The 24,634-nt window shown below is 46.0% G+C and overlaps 1 protein-coding gene across 1 annotated transcript in view; it reads right to left on the reverse strand.

The window, feature by feature from the left end:
• The window catches only part of SNAP29 (synaptosome associated protein 29), a 35,694-nt gene extending 12,236 nt beyond the window's left edge, over positions 1-23,458 (reverse strand). The window contains exons 1-2 of the mRNA XM_068099258.2: positions 23,209-23,458; positions 2,411-2,613 (exon numbers count right to left, since the gene is read on the reverse strand). Coding sequence (XP_067955359.2) covers positions 2,411-2,547 — 137 coding nt within the window. The 5' untranslated portion in view covers positions 2,548-2,613; positions 23,209-23,458. The remainder of the gene's footprint in view (positions 1-2,410; positions 2,614-23,208) is intronic.
• Positions 23,459-24,634: the final 1,176 nt, after the last annotated feature.

The following is a 24,634-nucleotide window of genomic DNA, read 5'->3' on the forward strand; positions in this document are numbered from 1 at the left end:
TCTGCCGCTCCTGTTCAGAGTGGGTGCACGAGCTGCATGGAACCAGACCATGCTGTTTGTCAGACTCGTAATTGATATTGAACCAAACCGTGAAGACCCTCGGAGATGAATTGTACAATACCTTCAACAGCAAGGATGAGGGTGTTGAGTGGACAGACGAGAAAAATATATATTTTGTTTTTCAGGATGTGACCACAGTGTGATCATTCATGTTTTTTAACAATGACTGCATCAGTCACGTGGTGATCCAATATGGCAGCCATATTGGATCAAAGCAAAACCATTAAAATCCATCTTCTCTGAAACCGCTTAGTCAATCAACCCGAAACAAAATATATGATTGACTACCTATAGGAAGGTTTGATTAAAATAAGCTGATCCGGAACACACTATGGCCACCAGTGATGTTATAACAGAAAGAGAGCAATATATCAAAATATGAAATATATAGACACCTTGGAGTATTACCTTAACAAACACAGCTAATTTTGACACAAGAGGAAGTGACATAATCATCCTGGAAGTGGGCAGTATCGCGAAAACTAAGGCTCATATACAGCAGGGAGTTGTACTACTGTGAACATCATGTCAATACTACTTGACATGAAATGTGTATTCTCAATCCAGCTATTAGTCCCCTACCGGTGTACACCGGAGGGGACTATAGGTTTGCACTCCGTCTGTCAATCAGTCAGTCAGTCAGTCAGTCCGTCCGTCCATCAGTCCGTCCATCAGTCCGTCAGTCCGTCACGCAAAGAACAGCTTTCCGGACTTTTTTTTCTAAACTCTTAATGCTAATGATTTCACACTTGGCACAAGGTTTCCTCATGATAAGTTACAGATCACGTTCGAACTTCACGACGTTTCGATCATTTTTGACAAAGTTATGACACTTTAAACTTTGGTAATTTCCCCAACATTTTTCCAGACTATAATTTGGAGTGCGGTAAGTCAAAGCTGTTAATATTCCTTGTTTTAACTCCAATTTACATTCTGTTTCCACTTTTATTGAGAAGTAGGGGTCTGTGCAACCATTCATGAACTTTATTTGGTGCAAATCGGATAATCTTTAGCCGAGTTACCTCAGACCGTGAGTTGGTAATTATATAATTCACACAGCTTTCCGGATGACAGACTGCCGGTAGGGGACATGTATTGCAGTGCAATACTCAGAATGCTTGCTTTTCAAGATATTCCGCTCACAAGGTTCAGACATTCATGGCGTCAGACATACATGGCGGCGGCCATCTTGGATTTTGACGTGGGTTGCACCCACACACCAAATTAGAATTCGGTCCTTCGCTTATGCACGCACGCATGCACGCACGCACGCACGGACACACGGACACACGGACGGAGGGGAAAACCATAGTCCTCCTTTCGCTCTGCGGTGCGATGGGGGACAATAATGCCTCCGTCAACTCAGTCGTCGGAGGCATAAAATAAATTCTAAATTGGATATTTCAAAGCATTCTGGTGTCAGAGAACAAACAATTGATATTAGGAGAGCATTTCAGCTACGCTATATAAATGTAGAATCAAATGTTGAGCATTGAATTGGAATGTTTAGTGGACTTTGACATCATGCATGACGAGGCAAACGTCACACTACATAGATAAACCAGCATCATACCACAAGGAGCGAATACTCCGTGCCATGTTCGATTCCAGACAACCAAAAACAATTAAAACTTTTACTTACTTCATCACACAGAACATGAAACCTTTGCATATCTACATCCACCATCAATGGTGGATGGAGGTTATGTTTTCACCCGTTACTACCTGTCTGTGAGCAGGATATTTAGATTGTGGACGGATTCGGACAAAACTTGGCGGACAGGTTGCGTGTGTGACATGGAAGAATCGATTCACTTTTGGTGAAGATGAAGAATCGGATTCCAGATACGATAATTTTTTTAATTTTAAGTGATTCTTCATTGAGTGATGGAACCAAAAACGATATATAGCATGATATTTCAAAAAGTTGCAGACAACCTATGCTAAAACTTGGTGGATGAGTTGAGTTTAAGTGACAAAAACAAGCTAATTCGATTTTAGTTCAAGTCTGGATCCAGATCTGACCTGTCAGTGGGATAAAAAACTTAAACTGATTAGCCTGGTGGAGGAGTACCCTCTCCAGAGTGCCGTTCTCGTCACTTGTGCATTGCATTACAAATTACATAAATGCAGAGTGATAACATTCTAATGATACTCTCCTGAAGTTAGATCGGGCAAGGGCTTCATAATATACAGCCGTGCTCCCAAACAAATGATGCAATCGGCAGGCAAAAGTTCAGATTGAGGGATCTCCTTTACAAAAGGAAGCGTTTTAGAAACGAGCACAAAGCCCCGACTGCATAAAGGCACTATAGAAAATGAACGAGCTTTGCTTTCCACTCAAACCAACCTTGTGTTCGGTTGTCGCGTCTCATCCACGTTAGATTTCCCGGTCGTTGCCACCTCTTCCGGCTTTCCTCTCATATAGTTCTTAATGCCCCACCAGACACTCTTGATACTGTTAATATGACGCTGACTCGTCTTCATCTCCTTATCAATTTGGTCCAGTGCACGACTTGTCCTTCCCAGGGCCTCGCCCTGCCGGCTCAACTCCTGTGTGCACACACGGCCACAACCTTTGCATAAACATTCAATCCAATCCAACTGTGAGGGTTACAAAATGCATGATACAAAAACTGTGCCCAAGTTCAAATCGACCAAAGAGAATCAAGTTATATTCAATGCTTTCATTCTTGTTTTAGGACTAGTGACATTACCTCTGCCACCAAAGGTGGATGGAGGTTATGTTTTCACCCCTGTCTGTGAGCAGTACATCTCAAAAATGTACGGACGGATTTCGAGGAAACTTGGTGGATAGGCTGGTTGCGTGACAAGAACGAACCGCTTTGATCTTGGTTAAGATCCGTATGCAGATCTGGCTCATCAGTTGGATACAAGTAAACTGTTCAGCCCGGCAGAGGTACGTGCTCTACAAAGTGACGTTCAAGATAGATATTTATTTAAGGCATTAAAGATCAACAAAAGTTGCATTTGACGGTTGTATCTGCCGCCACTGTATGATATGCCGACAGCTCCCATTTCAGGACTGGTACATTGGATTTGTTGCTCATGTGCATGCGCCATGCAGCGATGGTCAAGTGCACAGGATTTGATATTACGCAGCTCCGGCGATATCAACTAATCCTTGGCAGCGTCGTTCTGACATCTCTAATCCAAACTCACCTTGGACCTCTGGGTGGGGGAACTTGTGGTCGATTTACAAGTGTGACTTGCATCAGTTAAACATTCGATCAACACTCATGTGTTTGTACCAGTACTTGGAGATATATTCAGAATACAAACAGTACGAGTCAAATAATATTCCTCTTCTCTTCTCCCTCTTGCAACATCAATTTGCTTTTTGGTGTTGCATCCCCATTAGTTTCTGCAAGCCTGATTATTCATGCCACTTCGCTTGAGTCCTATTTTATCATTTACATCATGTCCTTTCCATGTAAATGTAAAATATCTATCCAACAGTGTAATAGTAATGGAAGAGTATGATAGCATTTAGCTGGCTTAGCCTTTCCACTCCTCACGCTCATGGTGAAGGTAAACTACATGCAATGTACAAAGCTTGCTCAGAACAGCACTGTACAAGCAAACTGCAATTACAGTACTGTAAGTGCTCGCTTATCGCAAGGGTTGCGTTCCCACAAAAACTTGACAAGTGAAATTGCATCAAACAAAAGTTGTTTCCCATAGAAACCTGGTCTGGTACCCCGCTCTGCTCACCAAACTCTCCTCCTATGGTATCCATGGAAATCTGCACGCATGGCTTGCGGACTTCCTCTCTGGTCGTAATCAACGTGTGGCCCTGAATGGATTTCTCTCATCTCCCCTTCCTGTTCAGGCTGGAGTTCCCCAAGGCAGTGATCTGGGCCCTGTGCTTTTTCTGGTCTTCATCAATGATCACTCTGACTCTCTGGAAAATCCTCTCTACCTCTTTGCTGATGACTCCACTCTCTGCCGCTCCACAACCCATCCCTCAGATCGGCAGTCTGCAGCCTCCTCACTCTCTGCAGACCTGGACAAAATCACAGACTGGTCAAACAAGTGGAGCATGCCTTTCAATCCTGACAAATCTCACACGCTTACTTTGACTCTCCGAAAAGACCGATTGGACAACGCTCCCATCCACTTTTTCAACAAACCTCTCCAAGAAGTTCTGTCACTCAAGCTCTTGGGTCTCACAATCTGCCATGATCTTTCCTGGGAAAACCACATTTCCAAGCTGGCCTCCAAAAAGCCAGTCGCCGACTGGGCATCCTCCGTCGTGCAAAGTCCTTCCTTGGCACACATGAGCTCCTCACCATATACAAGGCTTTCATCCACAGCTCAATGGAATACTGCTCTACCCTCTGGGCTGGTGCTCCTGCCTCACACCTGGCTCGGCTTCACGCTGTAGAAACCAAAGCTTTCAGAATCATTGCAATCTCCTGCGATGAAGCTAACTCCAAGGGCCTTTCACTCACTCACCGCAGGCAGGTAGGTAGGTGGTCTTTCCGTCTTCGACCGACTCCTCTCCGGCCTTGCTCCCCCAGCTCTCTCTGAGCTGTGTCCCCCAAATATTCCTGCAGGTCGCACAAGATCTACCTGCAACCCTCCTATGGTTAAACTGCCAAAATCAAGACACTCTGCTCACCTTCACTCCTTCATTCCTCTTTTCTCCCACCTCTGGAACAAACTCCCTCAGTCTCTTCAATCCCACTCCACCCTCCAGGTCTTTAAAACAGCTGTTCACCCCCATCTCTTATCTTCCCCCATCCAAAACCTTGATCTTTTCTACCCCCGCTAATTTCACCCCAGATCCACTTTTTTGAAACACCAACTTCTTTCCTGGAAGTCCTTGCAATGTCCTTGTGTTTTATACTTCTGGGCAATTCCACGAGAAATGGTCCGCAGAGGTCAAATTTTAAATTTGACTGAAAAAGTTCATGTTATTTATGTACCAAATGAAAGTTGAAAACATGTACTTTCAGATAATGTCAAGATCACTGAGTTAGCTTGCTCTGTTGGCTTACATCACTCATTGCAATTAATGAAGTCATTCTACTGAAAAGCGCAGTAAAATTGGCCCTCGATAATGCAAAGAACTATTAATTCATTCATTCTCTCAATTCATTGGTATGAAGTCAACAAATGCTATCCATCAGAAGCTACCTGTATGAAGATTATTTCAAAACCAATTGAAAAAATATGAGTTGTCCTTCTATGCTTTAAAATTAAAACTCAAATTAGGAGTCAGATGTCACTCCGTGACGTGTCACTCCATAACGAAAATTTGACATTTGGTTACTTTTCTCTTTAACTGGTGGATGAAAAACCAAATAAATCCAGGGTCATTAAGAACTTATACCACCCAATCATTGTACAGTCTAATTTTTTTTTTTTTTAATCTACAGAAAATAAATTAAAAACAAAACTTGTCACTCCGTAACATTACAGAGTGACTCATTCTGTCAAACAATTGATAACTCAGCCTGAAAAAGGTGAGTTCCTTCAGGAATTGTTCAAGATTCAATTATCCTGGAATTTCTTTGCCACATCTCACGGTAAGGGTGCTGTTGATTGGATAGGAGGTGAGGTAAAGAGGAGAGTTTGGTTGGCAAATCTGGCTGGGGATCCTGTATCTGATGCAGAATCCTTCTTCCGCGTAGCAGAGGCACAGTGAAAAAAGATCGAAGTTTTATTCATCGCAGCAGGAGATATTGAGAAGTGCCAGTCGCAATTGGACGAGCGCTGGCAGTTAGTGACGTCGCTTCCGAAAACACACCAAACACACTGTGTGAAACCTGTGAGGAAATATGTTGTGAGCGCCTCTATGTACTCAACAGCGGAACAATTTGAATTGGTGAGTCTTCACCCCGAGTGCCATGTATCATCCTTGGAATGTCAAAATACTGCTAGTCCAGCACCTGCTGAGCACCCCAGGTCAGACAGTCAACCCCAAGTGCACCCTGGTGACTTTGTGACTGTGCAGTATGTCACAAAAAAATCTAAGAAGTTGTTTGTTGGCCAGGTGACTCAGATAGTAGATGATGGTTGTTTGGAAGTATCATTTTTGCGAAAAGCAGGCCTATCTGACTTGGCATATACATTCCCAGAGGTGGAAGATAAATCCTGGATTGATTCCAACCAAGTCGTCAGATTCCTTCTTCAGCCATCCCTCGACCATCGCAATCATTATGTATTTGCTGAATGTCCTTTGGGAAAGGGAACCTTTTGCAGGGCAGTCATATGAAGTTTTGTGATGTGGCCAACTGATTAATTCCAAACTTTGTTTTGTTTCTGGTCATCCACTCGTAAAATAAATTGTTCTCAATTTCTTTAGTCTATTTCTTGACTTTTTTTATATGTTTATTGTATATTTTCTCAGTTCAGATTTTTATTTTTATTATTTATCTAAAGTGTTAGATGTTGAAACACCAGCACAAGTCAGCTGGGTTCAGAATGAAAGCCTGGCGTTATCTAGAAATGATTTGTTGCTTTGGGAGAAATCTCAAAATTGACTCGTCACTCCGTAACGGGATTTTTCGTCACTCCGTAACGGGACTATTGTAATTATTTCAGAGTAATTAGGTCATGTCTGGAATTTTGAAACCCCTGTACTGAAGGCACAACTATTAGTGTATCTTCCCATTATTTCATTACAATTTTATAACTATTGTGAGAGCAGAGTTTTCAATAAATGTTGTTATTGTTTAATAAATGACAAAAGACAGTGTCACTCCGTAACATCGTTTTTGAATGTTAATTACTTGACAATGGTCCAACTTACAGGAACTCCATTAATATCTCTGTAAAGTGCAACTCTTCCTTTACAATATGATATATAGAGAGTAGGTACGAGTGGCTTTATCACTATGCTTGAGCAATCAAAGTTCACAAAAATGACTCAAAGAGTCACTCCGTAACGTCGTGGATTTGCCCTTCTCCCAACCCCCCCCCCCCCCCTGCCCTCCCCTTCCCACGCCTCCTTGGTGTCCTTGTTTGGGGATTTCCTTCTTCCAAGCCCTCTCCCTCCCACACCTCTACCATACTCAGCCTTTTAACTCTTTCACGAGCCTCGATTCAGTATACAAAAAAAAACAAAATAAAAAATAAAATAAAAAAACCACATCTCCCTGCTCTCAAATGTTATGTTTGTGTGCTTCCCCTTTTCTCACCATCTTGTCTTCCGCTCCCTCTTTTTATATATTTTGTTTGTCTGGTTGATTTGTTTGTGAAATAAATGTGAGCTCTTTCACGAGCCTCGATTCAGTATTCAAAAAAAAAAAAAAAAACTCCCACGGTAAACCCTCCTTTACGTTCCGAGCCAGCACCTCCATCACAGCTACAAATAGTAGTTGACTTAGTACCGACCCCTGATGCACTCCCACCTTCACCTCAAACTCACCACTGTTCCCATCCTTTGTCCTTACAGCTGTGCGCGTTCTTTTGTACATTGCCATCACTACTCTGATCAACCATTGCTCCACTTCTAGCTTCCTCAATGCCCATGTCACTACTTCACATGGAACCCTATCGAATGCTTTCTCCAGATCAACAAACCCAAGAAAAACATCTTCCTCTTCTCCATGCACTTCTCCTGCAACTGCCTCACAATAAAAAGCGCGTCTGTCGTTCCTCTTCCTGGCCTAAATCCAAACTGCATTTCGTCAATCTTCACTTTCTTCCTTATCCTCCTCTCCAACACCCTTTCCAATACCTTCATTCCATGCTCCAATAACTTCAACGCTCGATACGAGCCACAGTCCAGAGGGTCACCTTTCCCCTTGTATAGAGGGACGAGGGTACTCAGTTCCCAATCCACTGGAATGCGGACTTCTTTCACCACCAGATTGCAGATCTCTGTCTTTCTCTTCACACCCCAATTTGCCGCTGCCTTCAACATATCTCCCACAACTCCCGTCGACCCTCACAATTTCCTACTCTTCATTGCTTTTATCGCTTCCTCAACTTCCTTCTCGGTTATCTTCTCTGCCGGTCCTAAAACTGGGTTACTCTCGATGTCGCCATCCCATTCATTCTCTGCATTCAACAGTATCTCCATATATCTCTTCCATTAATTCCATCTGGGTCCACAACGATTTGTCCCACTTCATCCTTCAAGCAAATCACCCCCATCACATCACACCTCTCTTTCGCTATCTGCTTTGCAATCCTGAATACCGCTCTCTGACCCTCTTCCAAATCCAAGTGTTCTTCAAACATTTTCCTACATGCCTCCTGCGCCTTTGCTACCTCTTTCTTTGCAGCCTTCTTCTTGGCTGTCTCATAACTTTCATGCTCTGCCTTTTCTGCCCCCATACCCTTCGCCTTCTGCCACTCCTTGACCTTCTTCCTCTTCTGGTCAATCTTCTTTCCAACTTCATCATCCCACCACCATGTTTCCGAGTGCCTCGATGGTCCTTTTGTCCATCCACATACCTCACCAACGGCTCCCAACAGACTAGCTTTCATTGACATCCAACCACTTTCAAGCTCAACCACATCATCCTCTACCATACTCTACCATACTCAGCCTCTCTTTTAATGCCTCCCTCACTGTCACCTCTTTCAACCTCCACACCTTCATTCTCAGTTGCTACTTCACCTGCCGAGCTCTCCTCGCACCTTTCACCCTTATGTCGCAGACAACCAAGTGGTGCTGTGAAACAGCCTCTTCCTCCGGGATCACCTGTGTCCCAGAGGTGCCCCCTATCTCGCCTACGCACCAGCAGGTAGTCAACGGTTGTCGTCGACCCACCTGACGTGTATGTAACAAGCTCATTATTCTCTTTCTGGAACTGAGTATTACAAATCAACAAAACAACTTAAGTAAAGAGTAAAAGGGTGAAAATTTTACATATGCTGTGAAAAATAACTACCGCTGTCGGTTTGAATGTTTGAAAGAGAATAGACGTCTGGATCAATTTTTGAATTAAATTTAAAGTTTCATGACGTCATTAAATTTAAAGGGATCAATCCCTCGAAGCACAACCCAAAGCCGTTGAAAAACCTAGCCTTATGAAGAGGGACAGACACACACACAGTTTTATATGGTATATATATATTGTTACGGTCCGCGGATTAGGATGTTATTTTGACCGAGCAGTGGTGTAACCGCGGCCGAACAGTTATTCCCCGACTAAAACCCGATTCACCCTGAACGTTGGCCGTATCGCGCCACAACTACTCAATCTGGAAAACTCTAAAGCGACCGAATGCAAAGAGGAAGAAGACGTACAGAAGAGTAACGGGATTTATTATTATTTACACACACAAGCAAAAAGGAGCAGTCACGATTATGTACAGGGACATGAGACACAGGTGACACAGTGAATTCCTTATACAAGCTTAATTACCTACCCAGGACAGAACAAACAAAGACGACTCACACGGGGAATTGCAGAGTGGATTGGCTGGAAGGAGGTGTGTGGCTGGAGGGGGAGGACGGCACGGAGCTGGCTGGAGCTTGATCCCGCACGGGACGTCGGGCTGGACCTCGACGGCCGCTGATGCCACCGATCCTGTCGTGTGCGCGGGATCACGGGTCGGATCACGGGTCGGATCAAGGTCGGAGCCGACGCGCTGGTGGGGGGTCTGGCGTGACGGGTTCTCTCCTCTCTCTTTCTTGGTCCAACCACTCTTTCTCCAATGCAACCACTCAACGCAACCACTGACCACCCCTGACGACCAACTCAGCTCTTGTCATGGACCTCTCTTTTCAGACTCTTGCTCTGACGACCCAGCTCTTTCCTTTTTACTCGTCTCCTTGTCTCAGTAAAAGCGCATCTCCTCTGACGACCCAGCTCTTTCCTTTGTACTCGTCTCTCTTCTGTAAAAGCTCATCTGCTTGTCTCCTCCCCTTGTCTCATCTTTTGGGAACGCCCCGCAGCGGGTTATATACGCCCCGCCCCTCAACCTTTTCGAACCTCCCCCATCGCTCTTCCTCCGCCCTCTCAAACCAAACCCCTTGTTCATGGTTGGTCGAGTGGGGCTGGCTCACTCCTCCCCTCTATGACGAGGTAGAGACACGCCTGTCTTCCCCAATAGTGCAGCGGCATAGCAAAAATTTAAGAAGAATTGTGCATTTTGTGATGGAAGCACCAAATTTGGCACAATGATAGAATGTTATATTTAGAACATTTTCAGATATGGAACCACTTTGAAATTCACCCAAGGTCGCCGCCATATTGGATTTCAAAATGGCGGCTTTAAAAATCTGTAACCCTTAGGGGGGGTGGCGGAAACAAATCCTACAGGCACAATTATTGCCCCATTCACCCTATATCTTTTCTAACATCAGTAGACACATTACAGCGGCGATTCTGAGCTCAAGGGAACATCTAGGGGTCTGGGGAGTGAAAAATTTGAAAATTTCGGCCAAAAATACCCCTAAAAGAGGTCATTTGGTGTCAAATTTCAGGGGGGGTCGTGTATTGTCCTGTAGATAAAACATGCTGGTCCATTGATTAACCCCTAATTAAACGACTTTTTTGTTTGTTTGCTCCATCCAGGTTTCAATCATGTCGAAGTAGTTCAAGTTAGTTCATGTTACCAAGCATGTAACTTCAACGCCAAAGACGCCACTGGACTGGGAACTTTGTGTTCTGTGTCAAGTTGATATAGGAGAGTCCCTACAGTGTCCTGCTGTCACGAAAAGAACTGATGCAGGTGCTGGATACAAGACACTTGAAGACAATCTATCAGCATTCAATAAACTAGGCAAGCTGCCACAAGACGTGGACTTGCAACGACTGGATGAAGGCCAAGGGATAGCTGCCACTCTAGCTGCCCACCAAGCCAAGTGGCACAAGTCATGCAGGGTGAAATATAACACTACCAAGCTACAGCGGGTACAGAAGAGAAGTCATTCAGAGGGAAGCCCTATCCCCAGTACAATCACAGATAAGTACAAGCTTACTAGGTCTCAGGCAGCTTGTGTTGATAGCATATGCGACAATTTGTGCTTCTTCTGCCAGCAAGAGCTTGGTTTGGAGTTTCATCAAGCAGCGACATTGGAACTAGATAAACACGTTCGCAAGGCTGCAGAGTTTCTTCAGGATACCACTTTGTTAGCCCAACTGAGTGCTGGGGACATGGTCGCAAGAGAGGCCAAGTACCATAAGAAATGTTTGACATCCCTATACAACCGCGTGAGGGCAGCAAAAAAGCTTGCTGAGCAAAGCCAGAGCACGGTAGATGTCATTTCAGCAATAGTCCTTGCTGAACTGGTAACGTACATAGAGGAAACTGCTAAAGAAGAAGACACTGCTCCTGTATTCAAAATGGCAGACCTCACCAAGCTCTACACAATGAGAATGGAACAGTTCGGAGTTGTGCTGGAAACACGAGTCCATACAACCAGACTCAAGGAGCGTATCCTGGCACACTTCCCTGATCTGCAGGAGCACAGGCAGGGAAGAGATGTCCTGCTGGTGTTTCAGGAAGACATTGGCAGTGCATTAGCCAAGGCATGTCAACATGATATTGACAGTGATGTTGTGCACCTGGCACGAGCTGCAGGGATTATAAGGAAGGATATGTTCCAGTCATCTCAGCCTTTCAATGGGTCCTTCTCAAACAAATGTCAAGAAGAGTCTGTGCCACAACTGCTGCTGACAATGGTCTCCATGATTTTAGAGGGCGCAGGCATCAAAGATCAGGCATGTCAGTCATCGGCATCGGCGTCTGTGACAATAGCTCAACTTCTCAAATACAACAGTGTGAAGCATGAGAGGAGAGGTGCAGGCACAGACGTACGACACAGCATTAGTCAAGAGACTCCTTTGCCAATATATCTTGGCTTGATGCTTCATGCCCATACGAGAAAGAGGGAACTGGTTGACACATTATCTGGACTAGGGATCAGCATTGCCTATGATAGAGTGCTACGGATCTCTGCAGAGCTGGGGAACGGGGTCTGTCAGCGCTTTCGGGCGGAGAAGGTGGTCTGTCCCCCAAAGCTCCGCGGTGGAGTGTTCACCACATCAGCTGTGGATAATATAGACCACAATCCCAGTTCCACGACAGCACACGACTCCTTCCACGGAACTGGTATTTCATTGATACAACATCCAGACTATGAGAATCAAGGCACAGACCGAGGTATTGTCATCATCGGGGGTGTCTCAAATGTCAAGACTGTGGAGGACCTTCCACGGTATTACACAGATGTACAACCAGTTAGTTCACTTGCCAAAAGCCACCCTGTACCAGCTGGAACCCAGGCGTCGCTGCAGAGGAATCCTGCACAAGCTGAACTGGATAAAGAGAAGAGGTGGCTCCAGACTGTGAAGGATGCATGTGACAGTGGTGACACACAGAATCCAGGAAACATTTCTTGGGCTGCACATCACGCAGAGAACCAATCGGCCAAGGATACTAGTATCACAGTCACACCCACTGCCTTGCTTCCCCTCTTCCATGACCAAGCCCACTCAGTGGCAATGATCCGCCATGCCATGGATGTCGTGAAAGCAGCGATCAATGAGCTAAACCCTGGACAGATACCCGTCGTCACACTGGACCAACCACTTTATGCGATCGCCAAGCAGGTGCAATGGAACTGGCCAGACACACATGGTGAAGATCTCTTTGTGGTCATGCTGGGTGGTCTACACACAGAGATGGCAGCTTTGAAGACAGCAGGAGACTGGCTGCAAGACAGCGGTTGGACACAGGCATTGGTTCAGGCAGAGATAGCAACAGCTGGCACAGCAGACTCCTTCTTGCGTGCAGCTCACGTCAGCCGTACAAGACGCGCCCACCAAGTAACTGTTGCTGCCCTACACATACTGCAGCATCGTGCATATGACATATACAATGAAAGAGCAACTGCAAGAGATGAGGAACCATTGGAGTTCGAGGCATGGTGTGACCAGAGAGCAGCGGCATGTCCACAGTTTCAGTACTGGGCCACTGTACTTAACCTGGAGTTCTGTATACTCCTCTACATACGTTCACTGAGAGAGTCCAACTTCACGCTGTACATGGACACCCTACCAGAGCTAGCTGCATGGTTCGCTGCATTGGGCAATATCCACTATGCTCGCTGGTTACCAGTCCACATCAGGGACATGGTTGGCATTGCAGAGAAACACCCAGATGTTGCTGCCAAGTTCCATGCGGGGCACTTCACATCCAAGAAGACTAGGCATGCTTTCTCCGCCATCTCCCTAGACCAGGCTCATGAACAAAACAATGCCACGGTCAAAGGCGATGGCGGGGCAGTGGGCCTAACTGAAAATCCAAGTGCCCTTCGACGGTGGATGGTGGCTGGCCCCGAAGTTGCTCGGGTCATCACAGAATTTGAGACCTCACAGCAACTGCGCCAAAGGGGAGAGCACACCCACCACCGTGAGCAAACCGACAGTGTGCAGAAGAAGTTCGTCCAAGATGTCCGTGCACTGACAACAGTCATCGAAGAGATGGGCAGCCCCTTTGAAGAAGAAAGCACAGATTTGCTGGTCCTGGGCACACTGGAGATCTTGGGCCCAGCTGTTGTAGATACTGTGCGTACAGCTTTACAGATTGGGAGAGATCAGTTCCATTCATTTGAGAAGGAACGTCTGGCAGACAGATCCAAGCCACTCAATGATGTCATCAAACGCAACAAACTCCCGTTGTTTTCATCCATCAAGGTCAAAGCTGCCCAGAAGAGCAAACAACAAGTAGCCTCTGCAAAGAGTGATTCAGAGCTCTTCTCCAGACTATACATCGCATGCCAAACCAGAGATGGGGGTCTCGAGCAGTTCTTCAAACATGAGAACAGCGCACATCCGCCAGCACTCTCGCAAAATGGACAGCTCCGCTTTGGTTCCAAAGCTGACTTGTTGCAGCCCTTAGAACAGCTTGTCGAAACAAAGTCGGACCCACCACAAGTATCTTCTGTGATCCTCGATGGAGCTGTAATAGTTCAAATGCTGAGCCCAGGCCAGACCAAAACATTTCTTGACTATGCCACAAAAGTATTCGTTCCATACATTATGTCACAGCTTCAACATCGATCTCGTCTCGATCTAGTGTGGGACCGCTATGCAAAGTCAGGCAGCCTGAAGGCAACTGCAAGGACCAACAGAGGCAAGGGAATACGCAGACGTGTCACTGGCTCTGCCCTCCTACCAGGCAACTGGCACAGTTTCCTCCGTGTCGACGAGAACAAGGAGGAACTCTTCAGCTTTCTGTCTAAGCAGGTCACGGAGTCCATCGATGTGCCAGACAAACAGCTGATTGCTACTGACGGTGAACAGGTAATGTGCATGATGTATGTTAGTGTGTGTTAGTTAAAGTGTGTGTATGTGTCTGGGTGGTGAGAGTGGGTGCGTGCCTGCTTGTGTGTTTGAGAGTGTGTGTACAATCTTCTGTGGTTTCAGTACATATTATACAATGTATTATTGATTTATGCTGTTGTAGAGTAAATTCTTACCCACATATGTGTATTCTTTTCATATAATTTAATTTTGATTATATAATCCCGATTTGAATTATCTATTCGGAAGAATATTTTGTATTGTATATATAATCTTTAGCTGTCCACGGTACACTCCCTCAAATTGTTAAGAAAGGCCTATTGGCCATAGTGTTCTTGAATTGCTTTTTTCTTTCCTGGCATCTTGGGGGAGTGTACACGAACAGGCTACTGTTATATGTGCAATGTCATATTGTATGATTTCATGTGTTTGATGCCAAGTAAATAACAATAATAATAATAATAATAATAATAATAATAAATAATTGCCCTGTATTTATGTACTTGAAATAATGTACTGAAATAAATTAATAAATGTTATGCAGATTCATGTCAGGTTTTATTCGTGACCACCGACACCAAAGGAATTCACATTTAATTTACATCACGGTATTGTTCATGCTTACACCAACAGGTCATTGCTGTACCACCATGTGCAGACACAGCCACTTTGGCCCCGTGCAATCACGAGGAAGCAGACACGCGCATGATGCTCCACGCAGCAGCTGCTATGAAATCTGGACACTGCAGAGTACTCATCCGCACCGTGGACACAGATGTGGTGGTTCTCGCTGTGTGGATGGCCCAGGAGCTTAATGAGGTAGTGGACGAACTCTGGTTAGCGTTTGGAACCGGAAAGAACTTCTGCTACATAGCAGCACACGAGCTGTCTGCTACCCTGGGACCAGACAAAGCCAAGGCACTGCCAATCTTCCATGCAATCACAGGGTGTGATACCGTCTCGAGCTTTGCAGGTCGTGGCAAGAAAACAGCATGGGCAGTATGGGAAACTTTTCCAGAAGTGACCAATGCATTCCTGGACCTGGCATCTGCACCAAGTGAGATCTCCGAGGATACACTGGCAACCCTGGAGAGATACGTAGTGCTTCTGTACGACCGCACATGCACATGTTCTGAGGTGAATCTGGCAAGAAAGAAACTCTTTGCAAAGAAATCTCGATCCATTGAAGCAATATCTCCAACACAGGCCGCCCTAGTACAACACGTGAAGAGACCAACTTACCAGGGTGGACATTGTTGGGGACAGTCTCTTGTCCCACACTGCTATCTCCCATCACCATGCGACTGGGGGTGGGTGGACAATGACGGACAGTTCGATCCTCTGTGGACAACACTACCAGAAGCTGCCAAATCCTGCTATGAACTCATCTGTTGTGGGTGCGAAAAAGGTTGCAGTGGGAGATGCAAGTGCAAGAAAGCGGCTCTGAAATGCACAGCACTGTGTGCCTGTGATGGTGACTGCTCACATTGAGTTGGAACTGTGACACTTGGCATGACTTGATGCAATACGCTCGCTAGTTCTCTTGCTGAACGTGTGTATACAATGTACGTAATATGGGATTATCAGTTGCTTATGTGCATTAAAACATATTTCAATACAACCATTCAATTCATTGACCTCAGAAATGTACATCTAGACACCAGAATCAAGTATCTAGCTGGCATAGAACCAGAGATATCGGTCAGCAGATTTTCGGAAGCCGCCATCTTGAAATCCAATATGGCGTCAGTAAATCAACTTCTAAGTAGAACCATTCAATTCCTTGACCTCAAGTTTGTACATCCAGACACTAAAATCAAGGCTGTAGCTGGTATAGAACCAGAAATATTTGTAATTAAAGATTTTTAAGCCGCCATTTTGAAATCCAATATGGCGGCCACATTGGGGTGAATTCCAAAGTGGTTCCATATCTGAAAATGTTCTCCATATAATATTCTATCATTCTGCCAAATTTGGTGCTTCCATCACAAAATGCACAATTGGTTTGCTATGCCGCTGCACTACAACCCTGCCTCGTGGCCAATGGTGGTTGAAGAAAACCACCCAAAATGCAGTTGGCCATTGAAATGAAATTAAAGGGGATCTATTCTTATTTCACTCGGTGCAATGGAGTATTTCAATTAATGGGAGACACAGCCTTACCCTAAGACACATAATAAGATATAAGCTACTGAACAAGGGTTTTATCGGGTCCTGCAATGTGGTGTTTATGGAATAATTACCGAGACGCCTTTTTTATCTTTACACTACGGAGGTATTTACAAGGATCATGACATTTACAAAGGGTGATCTTTACAACAATTTACACTACAACAACAAAAAAAAAAAACCATTCTCATATCCACAACAATATATATATATATATATATATATATATATATATATATATATATATACATATACACAATATATATATATATATACATATACAATATATATATATACAATATATATATATATATATATACATATATATATATATATACAATATATATATATACACAATATATATATATACAATATATATACAGTCATCCCTCGCTATATCGCGGTTCACTTTTCGCGGATTCGGTACATCGCGGTTTTTTCTCGCTAGTATATGTAAAATTATATCGCGGATTTTTCGCTATATCGCGGGATTTTGCGGTATAAATGTATTTTTATATACTATTATTTTAAATATTTTTGTGGTAAAATAAGCATTTTCTAGCCTAAAAAATTAAAAAACGTAAAGAAATAAGAAAAATACAGTATTTAAAACATATTACAAGAAATAAAATACTGTACATAGTGTACAGTAGAAGGGTAGACAAAGAGTCGTGCGTATGGAAAACGCCAGTACATTCATCATCGTCATCACCTTCATCGTCATCAGTACTGCACAGCTAATTCATCATCATCTTCATCACGCAAGTTGTAGTATTGAAGAGCCGGGGCTCTTGCTTGATACGGACGAAATGACGGGCAAGACACAAACTCGTCCGAGAAGATATTTATTCTCAAAACCAACTCGGGAACACTGAAAAGCCCATTTATCGGGCTGCATTATAAAGCACAACCAGAAACCGAAAGCCACGCCTCTCAAGCGTGGCGTGCTTCGGTGAATCGGTGGTCACGTGATCAACAGGTGTAGCTGATTATACCCGCAAAGCGCGGCACGCTTTAGCGGTCACGTGACCAGCCACTCTCGCGCCAGGAATCCCCGCCGGTGACGTCACCGGCTGGAGCAAGGAGATTCTGATGCTGGTCTTGCTTGGGGAACCCATGGGTAGCTACAGTATCTTCAATGGTGAGTACCCATTAGAATTGTATATGTTGTTAAAATTACGTATGTTTAAGAGTGTAAAAAGTGTTTAAGAGTATAGGAAGTGTTTATAAGAGTATGGGAAAGGTTAATAAGAGTGTGGGGAGTTCATAATGCTTTAAAATATATATAAAAAAAAAAATATATATGGTCGCTACTTCGCGGATTTTCGTTTATCGCGGGGGGTTCTGGAACGTAACCCCCACGATAAACGAGGGTTCACTGTATATACACAATATATATATATATATATATATACACAACATATATATATATATATATATATATATATATATATATATATATATATATATATATATATATATATATATATATATATAGTTGCGGTTTTGAGTCTGTCAAGTGAGTTTAATAAAGGTTGTAGTTTGCCCCCATAGTTTGTCACACAAGCAACATGTAGCCTCGCGATAGTATAGTTATGTCTTAGTATTTGTGAGCTTAGTTCCTTTCCAGTGTTAATTCTGCGTTGAGTAGGAGCCAGGAAAATAGGCCCTACTTGCCACCGATTTACCCACCACCCGAGCCTCAATCCAGTTTGCTAAGCATTGGTTGATCAATGGGCGAGTTAACACGAGGCCGGCCTGGGAAGGTCGGGGTGGAGTCGAGGCAGAGCGGCAGAAGCGATGACGGTAAGCACGAGCCGCCAATCAGAGCTCAGAGGTGGTGGCGGCGGCGTGGCATCAGAGGGCGTGGTGAGAAGGTTTGGGTGAGTTCCAGAAGGTTCAGGGGGCATAGCTATAAAACCGGCTGCGCGAAAGCCCTCAACGGGACTGCAGCAAAGAGAGGACTCGCGTTGTGATGAACTTGACGAACTTGCACGAGAACGCGCGCGCTAACCAGCTCGGAGTTTATAGAAGAAGAGGAGTTGGCCGCGACATATACACGGGCGCAGCCAGATGCGCTTAGAACGAATATAGCGCATTTCAGACGCGCGAGTGAGCAAGGCTGAGTAACCGCCAGCCGCGCTAAAGTCCGCCCTCTTCCGTTCCGCCCCATCATCTGCTTTGTACGAGAGACGCGCTACGAGTCCCTGCCTTCGCCTGCCACCATCTTCGCGGGACGTGCCGGGGACCGTGGAGAGCTGGACGGGGACCATCTCTGGATGGGTTGGGGAACACCTGCCCATCTGCAATTCCCTGTGTGAGTGTGAGACAGGTCCGTTGTCCAAGGGATAAGTTAAGACTGCTTAAGGATTGCTCTGTGTCTCTTCGTCCTTGAACTGTATATACGTGTGGGAATAATTAAACCCATTTGTTCTTCCTTTCTTCCTGATTTGATCGTTCCTGTGGTTTCTCGATTTGACTAAGCGTGGCACGAATAAGATCGCTCCAATCGGGTTCCACTAAGACTGCGCGGACCACGTGTATGCAATCCGCTTGGCGTACTAACATCACACGTGGTTCGTGCGATGCTTGCTTCCTCGCTCCCAGGGCAGCGCGGGGAATTAGGTACGAGCGAGCAGTAGTCCTGAAACCCTACTCCGCGTGCGTCCTGGAGGGACGTAATAAGTCTCGGTTCCTCCAGGCCCAGTAAAGACAAGGGGATTAATCCCCCCCTTGATAAGGGGAAGAAGGCCGGCGTAGAGAACCGTAACAATTGGTGTCAGGAATTGTTACGGTTCCCGGTGTGGGATTGGACCCGGAGTGCGCTTCACACACTTGAAATTGCGAGTGGACGAAATTTAGTTTTAAAATCCAAAATTAAATTTGTGCCATGGCCAGCCAAAGCGATTGAATGCCGGTGGGGGTAGAAGAGGAGGTAGATAAGGAAGAATTAATGACCCAGGACCCACGGGAAGAATTGGAAGAAGAGGACGACATTGATGAGGGGCCGGCAGTAGGGGTAGAAAATGGCGGCGCCTCACACATGGCGGTGGCAGACGGGCCCGCTGTGCGCCCCGGGTTCGACATCGAATTATACCTAATCCAAATGTCTGCAAAGCTAAGTGCAAAAATGGACACCCAAGAGAATGAAATGAAAGGCATGAGGAACGAAGCAAGATGTAACATGGGAAAATTGGAAAGCAAAATGGGTGGCCAATTGAAAGAATTGGGGGACAAATCCACCCGGGAATTGTTTGAGTGGAAAAAGGGGTTGGAAAACAAAATGGACATCCAATTGGGAAAAATGAGGGTGGCGTCGAAAAAAGAAATAAGAGAAGCGGGGAAGGACATAAGGCGCAAGCTGAGCGAGGAGGTCGCAAAGGGATGCAACGAGGTAACGCGGTGCGAGGAACGCGGGGAGAGCGGGGGAGAGCAGAGCGCAGCCAAATTGACCAGAAGGATAGAGATCACGACTCGGGGTGTAAATGAGCCGACGGCCGCCGAATTAGAAAAGCAAATTTCATGCGTGCCGGCGGTCGTCGAGGTAGAAAAAGACTTAGTTGAAATTGGGGCCGAAGAAACGGCAGAGGAAGTACATGTATCACGGAGGTGAAGTAGCAACTGAGAAAACGCGTGCGGCGTCCGGCGTCCACGTGCGGCTTCCGAGTGCTGCGTCCGAGTGCTGCGTCCGTGTAGTGTCTGTGTAGTGTCTGTGTAGTGTCTGTGTAGTGTGTGTGTGTGTGTGTGTGTGTGTGTGTGTGTGTGTGTGTGTGTGTGTGTGTGTGTGTGTGTGTGTGTGTGTGTGTGTGTGTGTGTTTAGTGTAGAGTAGAGTGTAGTTTAGTGTAGTGTAGTGTAGTGTAGTGTAGTGTAGTGTAGTGTGGTGTGTGTGTGTGAGCATGTGTGAGCGTGTGTGAGCGTGTGTGAGCGTGTGTGAGTAAGTGTGAGTAAGTGTGAGTAAGTGTGAGCGAGCGAGCGTGCGTGCGTGCGTGTGGTGTGTGAGCAAGCGAGCGTGCGTGCGTGCGTGCGTGCGTGCGTGTGGTGTGTGAGCGAGCGAGCGAGCGTGCGTGCGTGTGGTGTGTGAGCGAGCGAGTGTGCGTGCGTGTGGTGTGTGAGCGAGCGTGCGTGCGTGTGGTGTGTGAGCGAGCGAGCGAGCGTGCGTGCGTGTGGTGTGTGAGCGAGCGAGCGTGCGTGCGTGTGGTGTATGCGCGCGAGCGAGCGTGCGGTGTGCGCGCGCGAGCGAGCGTGCGGTGTGCGCGAGCGAGCGTGCGGTGTGCGCGAGCGAGCGTGCGGTGTGCGCGAGCGAGCGTGAGTAAGTGAGTGTGGCGTGAGTAAGTGAGTGGGGCGTGAGTAAGCGAGTGGGGTGTGAGCAAGCGAGTGGGGCGTGAGCAAGCGAGTGGGGCGTGAGCAAGCGAGTGGTGCGTGAGCAAGCGAGTGGTGCGTGAGCAAGCGAGTGGTGCGTGAGCAAGCGTGTGGTGCGTGAGCAAGTGAGTGGTGTTTGAGTAAGTGAGTGGTGTCTGAGTGGGTGAGCAAGTAAGCGAGTGGTGTCTGTGTGAGTGAGTAAGTAAGTGAGTGGTGTCTGTGAGAGCGAGTAGTGTATGAGTGAGCGAGTGGTGTGTGCATGGATGTGTGTGTGAGTAAGCGAGTGGTGTCTGTGTGGATGTGTGAGAGTAAGTGAGTGGTGTCTGTGTGAATGTGTGAGTGAGTAAGCAAGTGGTGTCTGTGTAAGTGTGTGTGAGTAAGTAAGTGAGTGGTGTCTGTGCGAGCGAGTAGAGTATGTGAGTGAGCGAGTGGTGTGTGTGAGTAGAATCGTGAACGCGCATGTGCGAGAATGCGTGCACGAGTGAGAAGCAAGTGTGTATGTGTGTGTAGTGTGTGTAGTGTGCGTGCGTGGTGTGTATGCGTGCGTGGCGAGTATGCATGTGTGGTGTGTATGCGTGCGTGGTGTGTATGCGTGTGTGGTGTGTATGTGCGCGTGGTGTGTATGCGCGCGTGGTGTGTATGCGCGCGTGGTGTGTATGCGTGTGTGGTGTGTATGCGTGCGTGGTGTGTATGCGCGTGTGGTGTGTATGCGCACGTGGTGTGTATGTGTGTGTGGTGTGTATGCGCGCGTGGTGTGTGTGTGTGGTGTGCGTGCGCGGTGTGTATGTGGGCGCGGTGTGTATGTGGGTGTGTGGTGTATGTGGGTGTGTGGTGTGTATGTGTATGTGTGCGTGGTGTGTATGTGTGCGTGGTGGTGTGTATGTGTGCGTGGTGTATGTGTGTGTGGTGTATGTGTGCGTGGTGTGTGTGTGTGTGTGTGTGTGTGTGTGTGTGTGTGTGTGTGTGTGTGTGTGTGTGTGTGTGTGTGTGTGTGTGTGTGTGTGTGTATATGTGTGTGCGGTGTGTATGTGTGCGCGGTGTGTATGTGGGTGCGTGTGTATGTGGGTGTGTGGTGTATGTGTGTGAGTGGTGCATGTGTCTGAGTGGGTGGTGCATGTGTATGAGTGGGTGAGTGAGTGAGTGGTGCATGTGTGTCTGAGTGACTGGTGCATGTGTGTCTGAGTGACTGGTGCATGTGTGTGAGTGAGCGGTGCATGTGTTGTGAGTGGTGCATATGTGAGTGAGTGGTGCATGTGTGTGAGTGAGTGGTGCATGTGTGTGAGTGAGTGCTGCATGTGTGTGAGTGAGTGGTGCATGTGTGTGAGTGAGTGGTGCATGTGTGTGTGAGTGGTGCATATGTGTGAGTGAGTGGTGCATGTGTGTGAGTGAGTGGTGCATGTGTGTGAGTGAGTGGTGCATGTGTGTGAGTGAGTGGTGCATGTGTGTGAGTGAGTGGTGCATGTGTGTGAGTGAGTGGTGCATGTGTGTGAGTGAGTGTGCATGTGTGTGAGTGAGTGGTGCATGTGTGTGAGTGAGCGGTGCATGTGTGTGAGTGGTGCATGTGTGTGAGTGGTGCATGTGTGTGAGTGGGTGGTGCATGTGTATGAGTGGGTGAGTGAGTTGGTGCATGTGTGTCTGAGTGACTGGTGCATGTGTGTCTGAGTGACTGGTGCATGTGTGTCTGAGTGACTGGTGCATGTGTGTCTGAGTGACTGGTGCATGTGTGTCTGAGTGAGTGGTGCATGTGTGTGTGTGAGTGAGTGAGTGAGTGTGGTGCATGTGTGTATGTGAGTGAGCGAGTGTGCGTGTGTGTGAGTGTGCGAGTGGTGCGTGTGTGTGAGTGAGCGAGTGGTGCGTGTGTGTGTGTGTGTGAGTGAGCGAGTGGTGCGGGTGTGTGTGAGTGAGCGAGTGTGGTGCGGGTGTGTGTGTGAGTGAGCGAGTGGTGCATGCGTGTGTGTGTGAGTTAGTGCGTGGTGCATGCGTGTGTGTGTGTGTGAGTGGTGCATGTGTGTGAGTGGTGCATGTGTGTGAGTGAGTGGTGTTGTATGTGTGTGTGTGAGTGAGTGGAGTGGAGTGGAGTGGAGTGGAGTGGAGTGAGTGGAGTGGAGTGGAGTGAGGTGTGGTGAGGTGAGGTGTGGTGAGGTGTGGTGAGGTGTGGTGTGGTGAGGTGTGGTGAGGTGTGGTGTGGTGTGGTGAGGTGTGGTGAGGTGAGGTGAGGTGAGGTGAGGTGTGGTGAGGTGTGGTGAGGTGAGGTGTGAGGTGAGGTGTGGTGAGGTGAGGTGTGGTGTGGTGTGTGTGTGTGTAAGTAAGTAGAGTGAGTAGAGTGAGTGAGTGCGACTGCCACTATGACGACGCCTTGATGGAGTTAATGAGGTTTACCTGGGCTGTGTCAAGGCCGACCTCCTCCGTCTCGATGACAATACCCAAAGACGCGTCGTGCTCGCCGCCATTCGCCGCTCGCTCTCCACCAACTCCTGTCGCAAATCTCGAGCCTCCGGGAATCCGCGACCATCAAAGCCTCGGTCGCTGTAGACTTCGTCATCTTCTTCCGCGAAAGGATTGAACTTTCTGGAGTAGCTGCCATGACGCCGCACATGCAAATCAAACAGGAAGTAGCTGTCCAATCACGTGAGCGAAATAAACAGGATGATAATTGAAATATTTATATCTATATGCAGTATATGTATATATATTTCTATGTAGGCCTATATAATATATATACTGTATTTGATTATTATTATATATATATATATTATATATATATATATATATACATATATATACATATATATATATATATATATATATATATATATATATATATATTCATAAATATTTATTTCTTATATATATATATATATATATATATATATATATATATATATATATATATATATATATATATATATATAGATATATATATTATATATATATATATATATATATATTATATATATATATACATATATATATATATATATATATATATACATATATATATATATATATATATATATATATATATATATATATATATATATATAATATATAATATATATTATATATATATATATTATATATATATATATATATATATATATATATATATATATATATATATGCAGTGTATAGTTATGATTTGTTGGGTTCGTTGGTTCTATGCTTCGCCTTTTCAATTTTTTTTTTTTTTTTTTTTTTTTTTTTTTAACTGAAACAGGATCGTTTGATAAAGGGAAGTTTTGTCTTTTATATAACGCTAATAGTAATAGTGTGTGTTAACCATATCGTGTGTGTTAACCATATAGTGTGTGTTAATCATATTCCTTTACGAGACCTCTAATTAATTTAATTGTGAAGTGTGGTGCTGCGCACACAACTTGCTTGCCAAAGATGTAGGCCACAACGCGTTTGTTAAAACCAAAAGAGTCTTTATTTCGAAAGCTCGAACTGCAGCACTGAGCGGGCTCGAGCTTAGAGCCCGCATATATGTGCCGAGGCCACGCCTACTCCCCGGGCGTGGCCGATCGGTCGAAGGGCGGGCATGTGCCATCGGTCCCCGCCTGGGCGCTCGTGCCACCCACTGGTGCGCGGAATTATTACCCCTTGTGCCCGTCACACGTGCCCCCCCCCCCCCCCCCCCCAGAATTCCCGCGCACCTGAAGGGTGAGTTTGCGGGGAAGCCGGATGATCCGGCCGAAACGCCCCCTGGCGATGGGTGCAGGGCTGGGGGGCAGCAGGTCGGCGGGGCTGAGGAGTGCCGGGGTCCGACCGCCGGGGGGCGGCCTCGACGCGGAGGCAGAGCTGC

Source organism: Myxine glutinosa, chromosome 14, assembly GCF_964187855.1.
Source record: "Myxine glutinosa chromosome 14, kmMyxGlut1.1, whole genome shotgun sequence".
Lineage (NCBI taxonomy): Eukaryota > Metazoa > Chordata > Myxini > Myxiniformes > Myxinidae > Myxine > Myxine glutinosa.